This window comes from Leptodactylus fuscus, chromosome 5 (genome assembly GCF_031893055.1).
Source record: "Leptodactylus fuscus isolate aLepFus1 chromosome 5, aLepFus1.hap2, whole genome shotgun sequence".
In the NCBI taxonomy this organism is placed as follows: Eukaryota; Metazoa; Chordata; class Amphibia; order Anura; family Leptodactylidae; genus Leptodactylus; species Leptodactylus fuscus.
The window spans coordinates 89,843,693-89,859,853 of NC_134269.1; the positions used below are offsets into that span (position 1 = coordinate 89,843,693).

Genomic DNA, 16,161 nt, shown 5'->3' on the forward strand with positions numbered 1-16,161 from the left:
ATGGGTTAATTAGTGCACTCATATACCTTTAGCAGTGGTTTGAGTGATTTCTGGATTTCTCTAGGTTCCCCTGCAATTGTTTACATAGCTTCCACACTACCTCACTCTCACTGCCCCCCTCCTCTCTTACTCCCTTAACCCCCTTCCTGTCTCCCTAGTTATCCTGCCTACTACTAGCCCTTCCCAACTAACTCAGCCCACCTCCCCACGCATCATACTTACCTGTCTTCCTCTCTGGGAGACAGCGCTCCTTTTCATTCACTGTGCGCAAGCTCGAGACTCCTCTTGTCCTCTCTGCAAGTGCTATATACACCAGAAGTATCTCTGATGCCTGAGCATGACTGTGTCGCAGGCAACTTCAGACTACGCAAGCACTTGCAGAGAGAAAGAGGGAAGGAGCCGTTCCCGGAAAGGAAGATAAGGTCGGGGGTAGGTGTTTGGGGAGAGAATCTCCTCTTCTATATGATACAAAAGCAAGTTTGTATGTTTTTTAATGTCCAAGATATAACTGTTTCAAGTAACCCTCCCCTACCCTACATTTTACGCAGCCTGTACTCGAAGCCTGTACTCCATACACAGTAACATTCAGTGAGAGGCAGGAACAGCTTTCAATACAGAAGCAAGGGGAATAATAAAGAGATGCAGGATTTCACAGAAATGAGCCAAAATGTGTTAAAAAAGTACGTTACAAAATTTATCAATGACACAAATGCTGCCAAAAAGTTGTCTGAAAGTTTAGTTATGCTTTAAAGCCATACAACTTTAATAACTGAGCATTCATTATTATTATTTTATTTTACTTATATAACGCTAACATATTCCGCAGTACTTTACAGACAATGTCAATCACTGTCCCATATTGGGCTCACAATCTAAATTCCCTATTAGTATGCCTTTGGAGTGTGCTAGGAAACCCATGCAAACACAGAGAGAACATACAAAGCCCTTGCAGATGATGTCCTTAGCTGGATTTGAACCAAGGACTCCAGTGATGCAAGGACCTATTAAAATAATATTCATCTTACTAACCCTTGTTGAAAACCCCAAAGGCTTAGCATTAACAGATAAAACAATCATTGTATATGTTGACTATCTCCTATAGTAGCAAAGTTTACAAATATCTAGAATATCAATGCAATTGAAAACACATTAATTAACCCCTTCCCGACATGCGCCGTAATAGTACGGCGCGTGTCGGGTCTGTAACTATGGCAACCGCCCCGTCATAGCCGCCGGGTGTCTACTGCTTTAAGCAGTAGACAACCGGCTCTAATGCCTCCGATCGGTCCCCGGACCGATCGGAGGCATTAACCCCTCCGGCGCTGCTGTCAAAGGCGCCGGAGGCGCCATCTTCCCGGCGGCGCACTCAGCTCTCTCTACCATAAGCAGAGGCGGTTCCGATAATAGAAAGAGAATGGACACGCCGGCATATGAGAGGAGAACGTACAAAAATCAGGAAGAGACTGTGTGATCAGAATCAAACCCACCAAATTCTCCATTTATTGGGGGCAGTACCCACTAATGCCCTGCAGAGGGAGTCCTGCTCACCGTATACTATAGACAGAAGCCTCCATAGACAGTAAAAAGTCGAATTTACCTACAAACGGGGGCCGACCCCCCGTTGCCATGACAGCCGGGAGCCTTGTTAAGGGCTCCCAGCCAGTCTGCAAATTCTCTCTTTTGCAGGCTGGTGTATACAGCCTGCAAAAGAGATGATGATTTTTTGCAATGCATTGCAATGCATTAGCATTGTAATGCATTGCATTAGTGATCAGACCCCCTGGGGTTCAACACCCCTAGGGGGTCTAATAAATGCAAAAAAAAAAATAAAAAAAAAAAGTAAAAAAAAATATAAAAAAATATAAAAAGTATTAAAAGTTCAAATCACCCCCCTTTCCCTAGAACAAATATAAAAGTAGTTAAAAACTGTGAAACATATACATGTTAGGTATCCCCGCGTCCGAAATCGCCCGCTCTACAAATCTATACAAATATTTTTCCTGTTCGGTAAACGCCGTAGCAGGAAAAATAGTCAAAAGTGCCAAACCGCCGTTTTTTCACTGTTTTAATTCTGATAAAAATTTGAATAAAAAGTGATCAAAGCAATAACATTTCCCGAAAATGGTAGAACTAAAAAGTACACCCGGCCCCGCAAAAAAAGACGCCCTATGCATCCCCGTACACCTATGTATAAAAAAGTTACGGCCGTCGGAATATGGCGACTTTTAGAAAAAAAATTTTTTAACACCGTTTTGGAATTTTTTTTAGGGGTCAAAATGTAAATAAAACCATATAAATTTGGTATCCCCGGAATCGTACCGAAACACAGAATATAGGGGACATGTCATTTTGGCTGCACAGTGAACGCCGTAAAACCAAAGCCCGTAAGAAAGTCGCAGAAATGCATTTTTTCTTCAATTCCACCCTATTCTGAATTTTTTTCCTGCTTCCCAGTACATTATATAGAATAATTAATGGTTGCATCATGAAGAAAAAATTGTCCCGCAAAAATTAAGACCTCATATGACTCTGGGAGCGGAGAAATAAAAAAGTTATGGGGTTTAGAAGGAGGGGAGTCAAAAACGAAAAACGAAAATCAAAAAATGCCATCGGCGGGAAGGGGTTAATTGTCAAAATGTGAATTGTTGTTTGTGTCCAGATAAAGACCCAACTCCGCTATGATAATGTTCATACCTCCTCATTAATATTTACCCATACTGATGAAGACTACAACAAACAAGAGATGCAAGGGGCATGTTGCCAGGGCAGGATTCCAATTAATATATACAAGGTGAGAAATCCTAGTGACTGATGCATTTTGTAGATAGTCATTCTGGTAATCACTTTACGTGTCCCTGCAGGCAACCAGTAAAATGATGTCAAGGTACCGTATATTGTGCCAGGAGAGACTACGTTGTCTGGTTTGGGGATATGTGCAATATATATCCTGGGACAGGGCTGAAAATCTTTTAAGAAGGCAGTGCCTCAGCAATCCACATATGACTCCAGTCTTATATAAGCTGCAAAAGCAAAAGGATAAGGTAAAGGAGACAAAATTACATTGTTTTGATAATATAATAGCACATAAGCTGTTCTACAGTCACTGATTAATATGTCCATATTTTTGCTACATGTGAATGTATGTGTACTTCAGGCTCTTTTGCAATGGAGGGACAAAATATTGCAAAGCCAAGAGCAGCGGCTACAACTCTCAGCAGTTCTCAACCGAACTTTACAAGAAGTGCATGAGGACACTGGGATATTTCTGATCAGGCCTCTGATATCTTGGGCTGAAAGGTAATTGACTAAGTAAAACATTGAGAGGAAAACAATATTGACAGGATGATTTTTTTTTTTTTTTTTTTTTTTTGCTGTCTCTCTACTGTAGTATTCTTAATAATGGAAATAATTGTTTTAATCACAATTCCTGTATTGAAGTAAAAAAAATATACAAGTAGACCATGCTGCACTCTGGCTCTAAGGTTAAGCCTACTCATTCCAGAAAAGCTGGGGGGAGGGGGGTTTGGTGCAGATTTTGCTGCGTTTTTTTTTACGCCAGGCGGTTTTCTTCTCCCATAAAGTGAATGGGCCTCAAAAAACGTGCGTTTTTCGCTTTCCATTTACTTCTATTGCTTTCTTCAGGTGGAAAACGCCTGAAGAAAGGTCATGTTGCTTCTTTTTTCGCCTAGCGGAAAAAAATGCTAGAGTAAAAAAAAAAAAAAAAACGCTGGCCCTCTACATAAACCACCATTGTATGGAGACAGATTTTGAGGCGAAATCCGCTGTCAAAATCCACCTCCTTGTCCCCGTGTGAACTAACCCTCAATGATATAACTTTAGACCCTTTCTGCATTACATTTTGACAACCTACTTGCTGGTACAAGGAGAGTATTCGATTTTATGCAAGAAAACACTAACGGTAAGTTCACACGAGGTATTTTGGTCAGGATTTTGAGGACGTATTCGCCTCAAAATCAGTGGGAGCTGGTCAGTTCTTTTTTCCTGGAGTCGTTTGTTCCGGCTCCCGAAAAAAAGAAGCGAGATGCTCATTCTTTCAGGCAGATTTGTCTCGCGACATCCGCCTGAAGACACTCCCTCCCAACTAGGTCCATTCATTTGGGCCTAATCTGGAGTGGAGTGTGCGACTGGATGCCGGTGGATCCAGTCGCAGCTACCTGTATTTTGGTCCGGAACCTGAGGCGGCCTCTACCTCAGGTTCCAGACCAAAAAACCCTGTGTGAATTTACCCTAAGGCTAAGAGTCCTATCGGGAGGCTTTTTTTTTGGAGGCTGATTTTGAGGCGGATTCCTGACCAAATTCCTGACCAAAAAATTCTGTGTGAACTCGGCCTTATATTAAAATCACAAAAAACGCTGATACAAAGGTTAATTTCAAAACTGTTTCAGATGGGAAAATTGGGTGTAGAACTAGATAACTACACTACCCCCCACTAATCGCATCTCATGAAGACCTATGTATCAGAATAAACCCCAAATAAATATGTATTAAAAAGGACATGAATTCTTAGGGTTCATTCACACAGAGTAAACATGTGCTCATTGTGGCAAAATACACGTCTAAAAATAAAACTCCCATTGAATTCAATGACATTTTTTAAACGTGTATTTTGCCAAAATGAGTACACCTTTACTCTGTGTGAATGGAACCTTAAAGAGTAGCTGGCTATATTTCAATTACCACACCCCAGCCTTACTTTAAGGGTAAGTTCACACTGGGTTTTTTGGTCAGGATTTTGAGGCCGTATCTGCCTCAAAATCCTAACCAAAAAGACAGTTCGTTCTTCCGGGAGTCGGTCAGTTTGTTGTTCCTGGAACCGTTTGTTCCGGCTCCCAGAAAAAGAAGCGAGATGCTCATTCTTTCGGGCGGATTTGCCTTGCAACATCTGCCTGAAAGCACTCCCTCCTAACTAGGCCCATTCATTTGGGCCTAATCCAGAGCAGAGTGTGCGACTGAATGCTGGTGCACTGCATCGGCATCCAGTCGCAGCTACCTGTATTTTGGTCCAGAACCTGAGGCGGCCTCCATGTGAACTTACCCTAAAGAGGACAAACATGACCTGGAGTAAACAGCTAGGCATCAGTGTGACCACATTTACACACAAAGTGACAATGTAAGATTTGGGTCTAAACTAGATAGTAGTGCAACAAACTAATCAATAGTTGCAAAGTCTTCAACCACTACAATAAATCTAGATAATGTAGTATAGACAATATGTTTCCAGCCACTCCACTGCCTATGTCTGTATTAAACTCAGTAAATCTTTGTCTCATCGCATATTCCCTGACAATCTTATCTCTGTCTCAATTAATATTATCTTTCTCTATGGTTTCACCTCTTATCTTATCTAGAGGGTCATCAGGAGCCAAGACAATATGATAAGTCTGTGGTATGATAACCTCCACTGCCCTTCCTATGGAGCTATCTATTCCAAAGATATTGCAGGCTTTCCTGCAGTTACAACTGTGCTGGGGACAATAGAACTTAATTTAATGTATCTTTATTATTTCCTTTTCTCATTTAGTTCTGTACAGGAGTCTCGTAAGCAAAGCAACTCTAACAGAAAAAGTGTTGAGCACTATTGTTATTCCCCACTGAGTCAGGTAATACCAATACTGCATGTAGTTCAGAATTTGTTCACATCTGCGTTGGAGTCTCCGTAGGTAGTCTGTATTCTCTTACACAGAGGACTTTTCTCTGTCGGCTTTCTACTAAAACCTGATGGATGCATGGCGGACCCCATTTATAGTCTATGGTATCTGAGGGTAACCGCTTTTTAGTGAACGTGCTCTCCATATTTCGGGTCCCCATGCAGAGCCCAAATGACGGAGAGACGAATGCTAGTGTGACCGTAAGTGTTTAAAAACTCTAAATTTTGCATTCTTAGGCTGTATTCACACTGAGTAACGCTGGCGTTTTTTGTGCTTATTTTTGCACATAGCGCCGCGTTAACGCCGCGTAGCGCCGCGTTATCGCCGGGCAACGCCACCGCAAAATAGCGTTAACGCGGCACTATGTGCAAAAATAAGCACAAAAAACGCCAGCATTACTCAGCGCTCGTAAACGCCGCTGTTACGAGCGCTCCCATTGAAGTGAATGGGAAGTGTTCGGCAGTCTGCCGTAATGCCGGCGTGTACGGCTCTCATACACGCCCGGCGTTACGTAGTCTGAATGCACCCTTACAGTGATCAGTGCAAGTACTGAAACTTAAACAAGTTTTCGGGGCTTACAAGATAAGGATAGGTCTTCAAGGCCCCCTGTGGATCAGATGTTTGAAGTAACAGTAGTGTCACGTCCACTTTACAGGCCATGTGATGTCACACGACTTATTGGCAGCTCATTGAAGTGAATGGGAGTGAATTGCAATACCAAGCACAGTCACTATAGTAATGTGGAAACTCTCTTAATAGTTAATAATTTGCTGCAAAAACAGAGGTTTTTTCTTTAGCAACATGTATACAATCTGTTCTTTTTCTCTTCAGGATGCCATTTCTTGCCATGGTTTATCTCCTACCCGTGTGACTAGGAAATGGAAACCTCTGCACACCCACAGGGAATTGAGACCATTAGTGGTCACTCCTAAATTGCAGGAGATGGATATACAGAGATACTTGTGTAAGGAGTGTTGGTGAGTGCAAAATGTTGGTCCCTGCTTCTTGAATGCCCAGATGTCACATAAGGATTACATTTTTAAGGAGAGATCAGTGATCCGTTTACATTCCACATCCTAATATTAATAGTAATAATAAATGTTGTTATACCTATTTATTGTACAGTTCTGAATTTAAATGGAAAATGTCTGTTTTGCAGTGTGATGTCAAAGCTCAGACATTCTTTACAAGGATTACCTCCAAAAAAGCCCTCTACTCAAAGAAACCTTGTCCATGCCAAGTGGTCTGCTTCTTTCAATGTGTCGTGAGAACTTGAATGAAGGAAAGAACTGTTTATTTGGTTCTGTAAAACATGAATATGTTTCAGTGTGGCATGCCAAGTATATCTAATAATGTGTTGTGGATGTTTTTTTTGTTTTTTTTTTCCGCTCAAGAGAAGTCATTATGTGATATGAAAGGTCAGCTGACTAGCATGTGAGAGCATGGAAATACAGAAGGTGCAGAGATACAAACACTGAGAATATCTCCATCCCAATGTCAGGGTTTCATGAATCCATCAAGTTTGCAGTGCTGTACTCTGACCATTTTCAATAAATTGTAAACTGCAGTATTGTGCTGTACCCAGTGCCAGTATGTCCTGTCCTGTTAATAAATACAGGATAATTCTACATATTAGAGGAGCATCTGTCCTGTCTGAGCCCTAGATAACTTAATAGCAGGTGATCATTGGCTCTGATGCAAGAACATGGACATGGAAACATTCTTGTTCTTCGTGTGGAAATTTACATGAAACCATGTATTGTATATTCCTTGTTCTTCACCAGTCAGGGTAAATATGCAACTAAAAGTAGCTATACACTTCAGATAAGGTAATCCTTTAATAGTCCCACTGAGGGGAAATTTCAGTGTGTTACAGCAGCATAGTAATACAGATACAGAATAATAAACAGTGAAACACACACAAACTGAGAAAAATACTATGCTAGGAATCAATAGCAGCTAAGGAAGAAAAGAAAGAAAGAAGACTTCAGGACCATTTAGCTCTCTCTCTTCGCTTGGTCTGGTGTAAATTATATCCTGACCGCAGTTGGGAGGAAGTACCTCCGATAGCGCTCCTTCTTACACTTGACGTCAAGGTCTCATACATGGGGTGGGATTTATTCGCCCGAATGGAGCTCACCACAGGCAGTCACCTACCACCTGTACTGGGTCCAGGGGGCTCCCCAGGACAGAGCTGGCCCTTCTAATCAGCCTGTCAAGTTTATTTCTGTCCCTGGTATACTTCTTCCCCAGCAGCCTGCACTGAAAAAGATGGCTGAAGCAACCACAGAGTTGAAAAAGGTCCTAAAAGTGTCCCCTGGACTCCAAAGGCCCTCAGCCTCCTGAGCAGGTAGAGTCTGCTGTGACGATTTCTATGCAGCGCCTACAGGTGATCAGCCCAGTCCAGTTTATTATTGAGGAGCACACCCAGGGACTTATAGGTCTTGACTATCTCAATGCATGACCTTTGGATCTCCACCGGGGTCGGGGCACTTTTCCGCTTACTGAAGTCCACCATCATCTCCTTGGTCTTCCCATCATTAATCACGAGGTTGTTCCGCTGGCACCATTCTACAAAATGCCGGTTTAAGTCTCTGTACTCCTTGTCGTCTCCGTCTGTGATGAGGACTTCTATTGCAGAGTCATCGGAGTACTTCTGTAGGTAACAGCTAGATGAGTTGTGCCTAAAGTCAGTAGTGTACAGTGTAAGGAGTAAAGGGGCAAGAACTGTACCTTGTGGTGCTCCTGTACTACAGATCACAGTGTTTAACACACAGTCCCTGGCTCTCACATACTGAGGGCGGTTTCTCCAGGCGAGAGAGAGCTCTGTGAAGAAGATGGATGATGCATTTGATCCATGGTTTGTTGTTGGAGAAACACCTCACCCTTCTAGTTGGTACCGTGCTGTCCACACAGAAATTAATGTAGTCCGTAGTTGAACAACCAATTGTCCGGTGAACGGTCATTTCACCGATGCATTCATAGACATTTTAATTGTTATAGTTGTTCAACCAGTTATAGGTGTTAAAAAAAAATAATATAGGTGGAGGGCTCAAAAAGCCCCAGGACATGCACTGGCGTTTTGTATGTCATTGCGTCTGGGCTACACAACATATTATTTTCGGGCATATCTCCATGAGGAACATACACATTTTGCCCTATTACACACATTACAGCATAGAAAAATGTATATATATGGATAACAATGAACAGGTGCAATATGTGTTTAAATGTGTAGACAGACCAATTCTGGAGCAAAATAATGCATTTGTTATACAAAGCTAATGCTTAAAGTTATGGGTAAATGAGGAACAGCTCAAGGGAAAGTAGTTATTAGGGTCTAAACTAAGTTGTGTCTGACCCTCCTATAGTAGCATCACACTGTCTTGGTATGTGTTCCCCTAATAGGCTGTATGTTACTGCTTCCACCTTTATAGCTACCTCTCAAAGGAAAGTCACCAGCTGATCTAGACCACAAACATTTCTATTAAACCACTATGTTCTGGACCCAGGGGCAAGAGACCATATGTCTTAGTGGATCTGGTCTAACGTCTTGACTTCCTGTAGCACCAAATAGAACTTGGCCTACCAGTGTAAAGCCGAGTTTACATGCGCTTTTTGGTAAGGATTTTGACACGGAATCCGTGTCAAAATCCGTCTCAAAGAAAACGCCTCCCATTGAATTCAATGGGCTCCTTTTTCTGCAAGCAGTTTGTTTCCACTCGCAGAAAAAAAGAAGTGACATGCCCTTTCTTGACACAGATTCTGTGGCTGAATCAGCCGCGGACATCTGTGGCGCGACACTTCCTCCCGACTAGGCCTATTCATTTGGGCCTACTCAGGAGCGGAATGCCGCGACTGGATGCCGGTGCACTGTATGTACTGCACCGGCATTCAGTCGCACCTAGTCGTTTTTTGTACCAGATTCTGAAGCGGCCTCCGCGTCAAAATCCGGTTCAAAAACCCCCCGTATGATTTTCAGTTGTCATGGTTCTGTTGGTTCAGTTACTTCTCCTCAAGTGTTTGGGGCTTCAGCATCAAGTATTTGGAAGAGAGAGGAGAGTGTAAAGAGAGACTGAGCCAGAACCCTGACTGATGTGGAGCCCATCCAGGCTGTGCTCACAGACATACAGCACGCCACTGACATCAGGACTCCAGAGCTCCTGCATATACAGCATTGAACAGCATTGTGAACATAGTCTTACTGAATGCTGATTTTATTCAGTCCCAGTACAAAGGGAGCATTAAAATGACTGAAAATTCAAATGTCTCCTAGGATGGGAAAGTTTTATGGTTACATTTTGTGCCTTTTTTTTTTAATGCTAGGTTCACATCTGCGCCTGGTTTGCTGTTCTTCGGGCCTGCTTGGGTAACTAAAGAGCGGAAACATAATCCACTTAAAAAGTGGTTGCCTGCAGACCCCATGGACCATATAATGGGGTCCGCTGGGATTCTGCCCAAAAAATACAGAGAAAAAAGTCCTACTTTCAGGACTTTTCTCTTCGCATTTTTTAAGTGGTTTCGGGGGCAGAAACTCCAAATGGAATCCAGGTGCAGGTGTGAACCTAACCTGAGCTGGATAGGAAAAGCGTTTTTTTTTTTTAACCACTTCCGGACCCCCCATAGACTATATACGTCCGGGAAGTGGCTGCCTTGTTCTGACAGGACGTTCTGGTACCCCAACCGCAACAAAATCTGCAACAAAAAAAGCTGCGTTTTCGCAATGTGAGGCCACAGCCTTATAAATGAAGATTTAGCCATTTTGAAAAATTAAATTAAAACAAAGTGTATATACATAAATATTTTATATATCTACATATCTCTCTACATATACATATTCATATTTTATGCCCATATATGTAATGAATATTGCTAAAGTTTTAACATAACAAAGTAAATGAGAATAAACCCATTTTAGTAATACTTTATTAAATGACTGTCATAAAGCACAAAGCCATATTTGGTATTGATGTAAATGTTAAGAACCAAACAATAAGGGAGCGTTCACACTACCGTCGGTGTCCGACATGTAGTGTCCGCTCAAAATCTGTCACGGACACTAGGAGCGGACACTAGATGTGTCCGTGACACCTGTCATTCACTTGAATGGGCATCGGGTGCGTTCTTTTGCACTCCGTGCCCGTCCTTTCCTGTCCGCAAGAGAAGATGTCCGACTTCTCAAGCGGACAGAGGAACCCTGCATGCAGGGTTTTTCTGTCCGCTTGAGAAGTCGGACATCTTCTCTTGCGGACAGAGAAGGATGGGCACGGAGTGCAAAAGAACGCACCCGATGCCCATTCAAGTGAATGACAGGTGTCACGGACACAGCTAGTGTCCGCTCCTAGTGTCCGTGACAGATTTTGGGCGGACACTAGGAGCGGACACTACATGTCGGACACCGACGGTAGTGTGAACGCTCCCTTAATGAACATATTTATAGTGATTAAGAAATGACATAAATAAAAATGGCGCTATTAACCCCTTAACGACCGGCCCATAGGGAATCTACGTCGGCACTTGCAGGTCCTTCCTGACTGCCCTATAGGAAAACTACGTCGGGCAGTCAGGGAAGGATTCCCTGTAAGTGCCGACATAATTGGATGGGATTTTAGCTGTATCTAACAGCTAAGACCCCATTCCATAACCCCCCATCGGAGGGGTCTCCGATCGGGGTTTTTTAATCCCTTCAGTTCCATGATCAAACATGATCACGGAACTGAAGCGGTTCCGTGACGGTGCCGGCTGAATCGGCACCCCCCGCGGCGAGATCGAGGGGTGCCGATGTCTCTAACATGGAGCCTGGGGTCTGGCCAGTGACCCCAAGCTCCAAGAGACCCCCAATACCTGGTTGATCCTGCCCGGGGAAGAGGAAGTCAGACGTAGGCAGCCCCTGCGTCTGACTTCCTCCAGACGCTGCAGGACACTGACAGCTGTGTCCTGCAGCGTCTAATAGAGAATTAGTGATGCTTTTATCAAAGCATCACTAATCCAAGTGTCCTAAAGGGACACATGACAAAGTAAGAGAAAAAAAGTGAAAAAGAAATAAATAAAGTGTCTGATAAAAATTAATAAACTTATAAAGCCCCAAAATTCCCTTTTTTCTATAGAAAATGAATTATATTAAAAAAAACCTAAAAGTTAATAAAAACAATACATATTTGGTATCGTCGCGTCCGTAACAATCTGAACAATAAAACTGCAACAATATTTAATGTATACGGTGAACGTCGGAAAAAAAAAAACGGAAAAAACCCGCCGGAAGTAGTGATTTTTCGCCATCTCACCTTACAAAATATGCTATAAAAAGTGATCAAAAAGTCATAATCACCGCATAATAGTACCAATAAAAAGCGCACATTGTCCCGCAAAAAATAAGCCCTCAACCAACACTGTCAACCAAAAAATAAAAATGTTACGCCTCTCAGAAGATGGTGATACAAAAAACATTGATTTATGTCCCCAAATGTGTTTTTATTCTACAGAATTAGTATCGCATTAAAAAATAACATAAATGAGGTATCGCCGTAACCGTACCGACCCGCAGAATAAAGGACACATGTTACTTATACTGTACGCTGCATGGCGAAAAATTTAAAAGGTAGAATGCAATGCCAGAATTGATTTTTCTTTAGAAAAATCCAGCAAAAAAGAGTTAATAAAATGTATTCAATAAGTTGTAGGCACCCAAACATGGTGTCATTACAAAATACATCTCATCCCGCAAACAACAAGCCCTTATATGGCCATGTAACCAGAAAAATAAAGAAAATATAGCATCTAGTAATGTGAAGACAAACAACCCCAAAATCGCCAAATCATTAGAACACAACTGGTTGCGGCAGGTAGGGAATATATAAGCTGTGCGAGCGTATATCAGGGGACACCCCAGATTTAGAGCTTATGAGCGAAAAGACACCAGAAGTGCCCCCAAAGTGACCCCCAGAGTGACTCCCCCAATCATAGGAGCTACTGGGACATAGTAGGGAATTTGGTGTCTGCAATGTTCTTCGCACAGCTTATATATTCCCTCTTCGCCATCCGCTGTGCAGTCACGTCTGGGATACTAATACTCACTACACACCCTGATAAATTCTTTGAGGGGTGCAGTTTTCAAAATGGGGTCACTCCTTTGGGGAATCCAATTTTCTGGTACCTTACAGGCTCTACAAACATGACATGGCAGCCAGATACCAAACATTTGAATCTGTACTCCAAAAGCCTCATCGCGCTCCTTCCATTCTGCGCCCTGCTGTGCGCCCAAACTGCAGATTATGCTCCATGTATGACACATGTATGACACTGGTGTACCCGGGATAACGTACGTAATGTCATATGTGGGTATAAACTGATATTAGGGCACAGCCGGACACAGAAGGGAAGAAGGGTTATTGGGTTTTTGGAGCACAGACGGTTTGGTTTTTGGATGCCATGACACTTTTGTAGAGCTGAAACACCAGTAAAGTGGAATCCCCTGATATGAGACCTTATTTTGGAAACTACACCCCTGAAGGATTTATCCAGGGGTACAGACAGCATTTTTAACCCCCAAATGTTGCTATAACTTATTATCCATAAATGAATACGCAGATGATTGTGAAAGGTGAAAATGACCATTTTTCCAGGAATCTGTCATTTCAGTGCATAATATATTGTGCCCACCTTGTATCAGAGATGAACGCTCTGAAAGCTGTTGTGCCCGGGATACCCGCTTACCAGTGTTTGGAGTGTGTATCTCTGCTGACATTAGTCGGGCACAACATATCAGATACTGAAATGGCGAATCTCTGGAAAACTTCATTTTTAACTTCTCATTATCAGCCGCAATTTCATTTCTGGAAACCAAATAAATGCAACACTCAAGGGTTAAAAATGCTCGCTACACCACTTGATAAATCCCATCTGTGGGCTAGTGTCCAAAATGGCGTGACATGTCTGCGGATTCCACTTTATTGGTAATTCAGGGGCTTTGCAAAAGTGACGTCCAAAAACCAAACTGAGCTCCAAAAACCAAAATAGCGCTCCTTCCCTTCTGTGCCCGGCTGTGTCCAAACAGCCTTTCTATCCACATATGGCATTAAGTCCGTTATCCGGGGTACACCAGTGTCATACATGTGGGCATACACCGCCATTTGGGTACACAGCAGGGCGCAGATGTGAAGGAGCGCTATGTGCTTTTGGAGTGCAGATTTAGATTGTTGGTGTTTGGACACCATGTCATATTTGCCGAGACCCTAAAATTTCCCCTACAAAATGGGGTCACTTCTTGGCGAATTCCAGTTTACTGGCACCTCCAGGGCTCTGCAAAAACAACATGGCGCCCCAAAAGTCCCTCTAACTCTGTACCCCAATAGCTAAAAAGCGCAGTGCTCCTTCCCTTCTGCGCCCTGCTGTGTGCCCAAGCAGCAGTTTACACCCACGTATATAATTTTCTGCCCCTCGGGATGGCCCCTTAATAGTTTTAGGAGTGTAGGTCTCTGACAACACAAAGTGGGTGCAACGTATTGGGCACCGAGATGGCAGATTTCTTTCAAAATTTCAATTTTCATTTTGTACATTAATTTTTGGGAAGCATTTTTAGGCTCAAAATGATAATACCCCTTGATACATTCCTTGATGGGTGTAGTTTTTAAAATGGGGTCACATCTGAGGACTTTTCATTGTATTGGTACTTTAGGGGTTCAGCTAATGCGACATGGAACCTGAAAACTAGTCCAGCAACATCTGCCCTCCAAAAGCCAAATAGCGCTCTTCCCATTCTAAGCCCCACCATGTCCCCATACAGCAGATTATGGCCACATATGGGGTATTGCCGTGTTCAGGAGAAATTGTGTAACAAACTGTGGGGGCTTTTTCTCTTTTAACCCCTTGTGAAAATGAAAACTTTGGGGATAAAGGGACATTTTAGTAATTTTTAACCAACACATCCCAAGTTTAGTAAAATCTGTGAAATGGCTATAGGGTCAAAATGCTCACTATACCCCTCAATGAATACCTTAAGGGGTCTAGTTTATAAAATGGGGTCATTTATGGTGGTTTTCAATTGCTTTGGTAACTCAAATCTTGTTTGAATGTGCAATGGGCCTGAAATATCTGCAAGCAAAATTTGTGTCTTGAAATCCAGTTGGTGCTCCCATCTTTTTGGGCCCTACCGTGCGTCCGTACATAGGATTAAGGCCACAAAGTGTACATTTTTGAACACGGGAGAAATGGAGCCATCTATTTTGGGGTGTTTTTCTTTATTTTCATGCCTTGTATGCAAAAAAACTGCCTTTAAAATGACTCTTTTGTGTAAAAAAATATGAGAATTTTTTGTTTGACGCAAATTCTTTTAAAACCTATGGGGTCAAAATACTCACTATACCCCTCAATAAATACCTCAAGGGGTCTAGTTTATAAAATGGGGTCATTTATGGGGGTTTTCAATTATTTTGGTAACTCAAATCTTGTTTAAATGAGCAATGGGCCTGAAACATTTAGAAGCAAAAATTGTGTCTTGAAATCCAGTTGGTGCTCCCTTCTTTTTGGGCCCTACCGTGCATCCGTACATAGGATTAAGGCCACAAAGTGTACGTTTTTGAACACAGGAGAAATGGGGTCATCTATTTTGGGGTGTTTTTCTTCATTTTCATGTGTTATGTGCAAAAAAAACTGCCTATAAAATGACACTTGTGTAAAAAATATGATTTTTTTTTTGTTTGACGCACATTTTCTCAAAACTTATGGGGTCAAAGTACTCTCTATACCCCTCAATAAATACCCTAAGGGGTCTAGTTTATAAAATGGGGTCATTTATGGGGGTTTTCAATTGCTTTGGTAACTCAAATCTTGTTTGAATGTGCAATGGGCCTAAAATATCTGCAAGCAAAATTTGTGTTTTGAAATCCAATTGGCCCTCCTTACCTCTTAGGCCCTACTATATGTGCTTACATAGGACTAAGGCCACAAAATGGACATATTTTAACACGGGAGAAGTGGGGTGATATATTTTGGGGTGTGTTTCTTCTTTTTGATGTGTTGTGTGCAAAAAAACTGGCTTTAAAATGACATATATTTGAAGAAAATGAAAATGTCATTTTTTTCATTATTTGTAATAATTCTTGCAAAACAATATTTATTTGATCAAAATACTCACTAAACCCCTCAAAGAATACCTGAAGGGGTCTAGTTTTCCAAATTGGGTCATTTAATGGGAGGTTCTGTCATTATTCCACCAATTCCTGTCTGCAAACAGAGCTTGGTACAGGAAAAAATGACAAACTCAAAATTTCCAAAATTTGCTTATAAACTTGATAAACTTGTAAATTGTCTAAGTTACTCAAATATGCTAAAATTATTTCAAATATGCTTGAAACACAAAAGGAACATTTGGAAGTATATAACTACTAACTTTTTTGCCCTGTATTATTGTGTATATGTGAGATATCGCAGCTAAAAATGGAAAACATTGAAAAATGTTCAAAATTTTCAGCATTTGCGAGTTTTTAAATAAATT

The 16,161-nt window shown here is 41.9% G+C and overlaps 1 protein-coding gene across 1 annotated transcript; it reads left to right on the top strand.

Moving 5' to 3' along the window:
- The first annotated feature begins 327 nt into the window (after positions 1-327).
- LOC142202956 (uncharacterized) lies at positions 328-7,125 on the top strand. Its single transcript, XM_075273350.1, has 7 exons — positions 328-429; positions 2,660-2,791; positions 2,862-3,041; positions 3,155-3,297; positions 5,543-5,621; positions 6,501-6,646; positions 6,829-7,125. Exons 1-7 carry the CDS (start codon positions 328-330, stop codon positions 6,935-6,937), a joined length of 891 nt encoding a protein of 296 aa, XP_075129451.1. The 3' UTR covers positions 6,938-7,125.
- Positions 7,126-16,161: the final 9,036 nt, after the last annotated feature.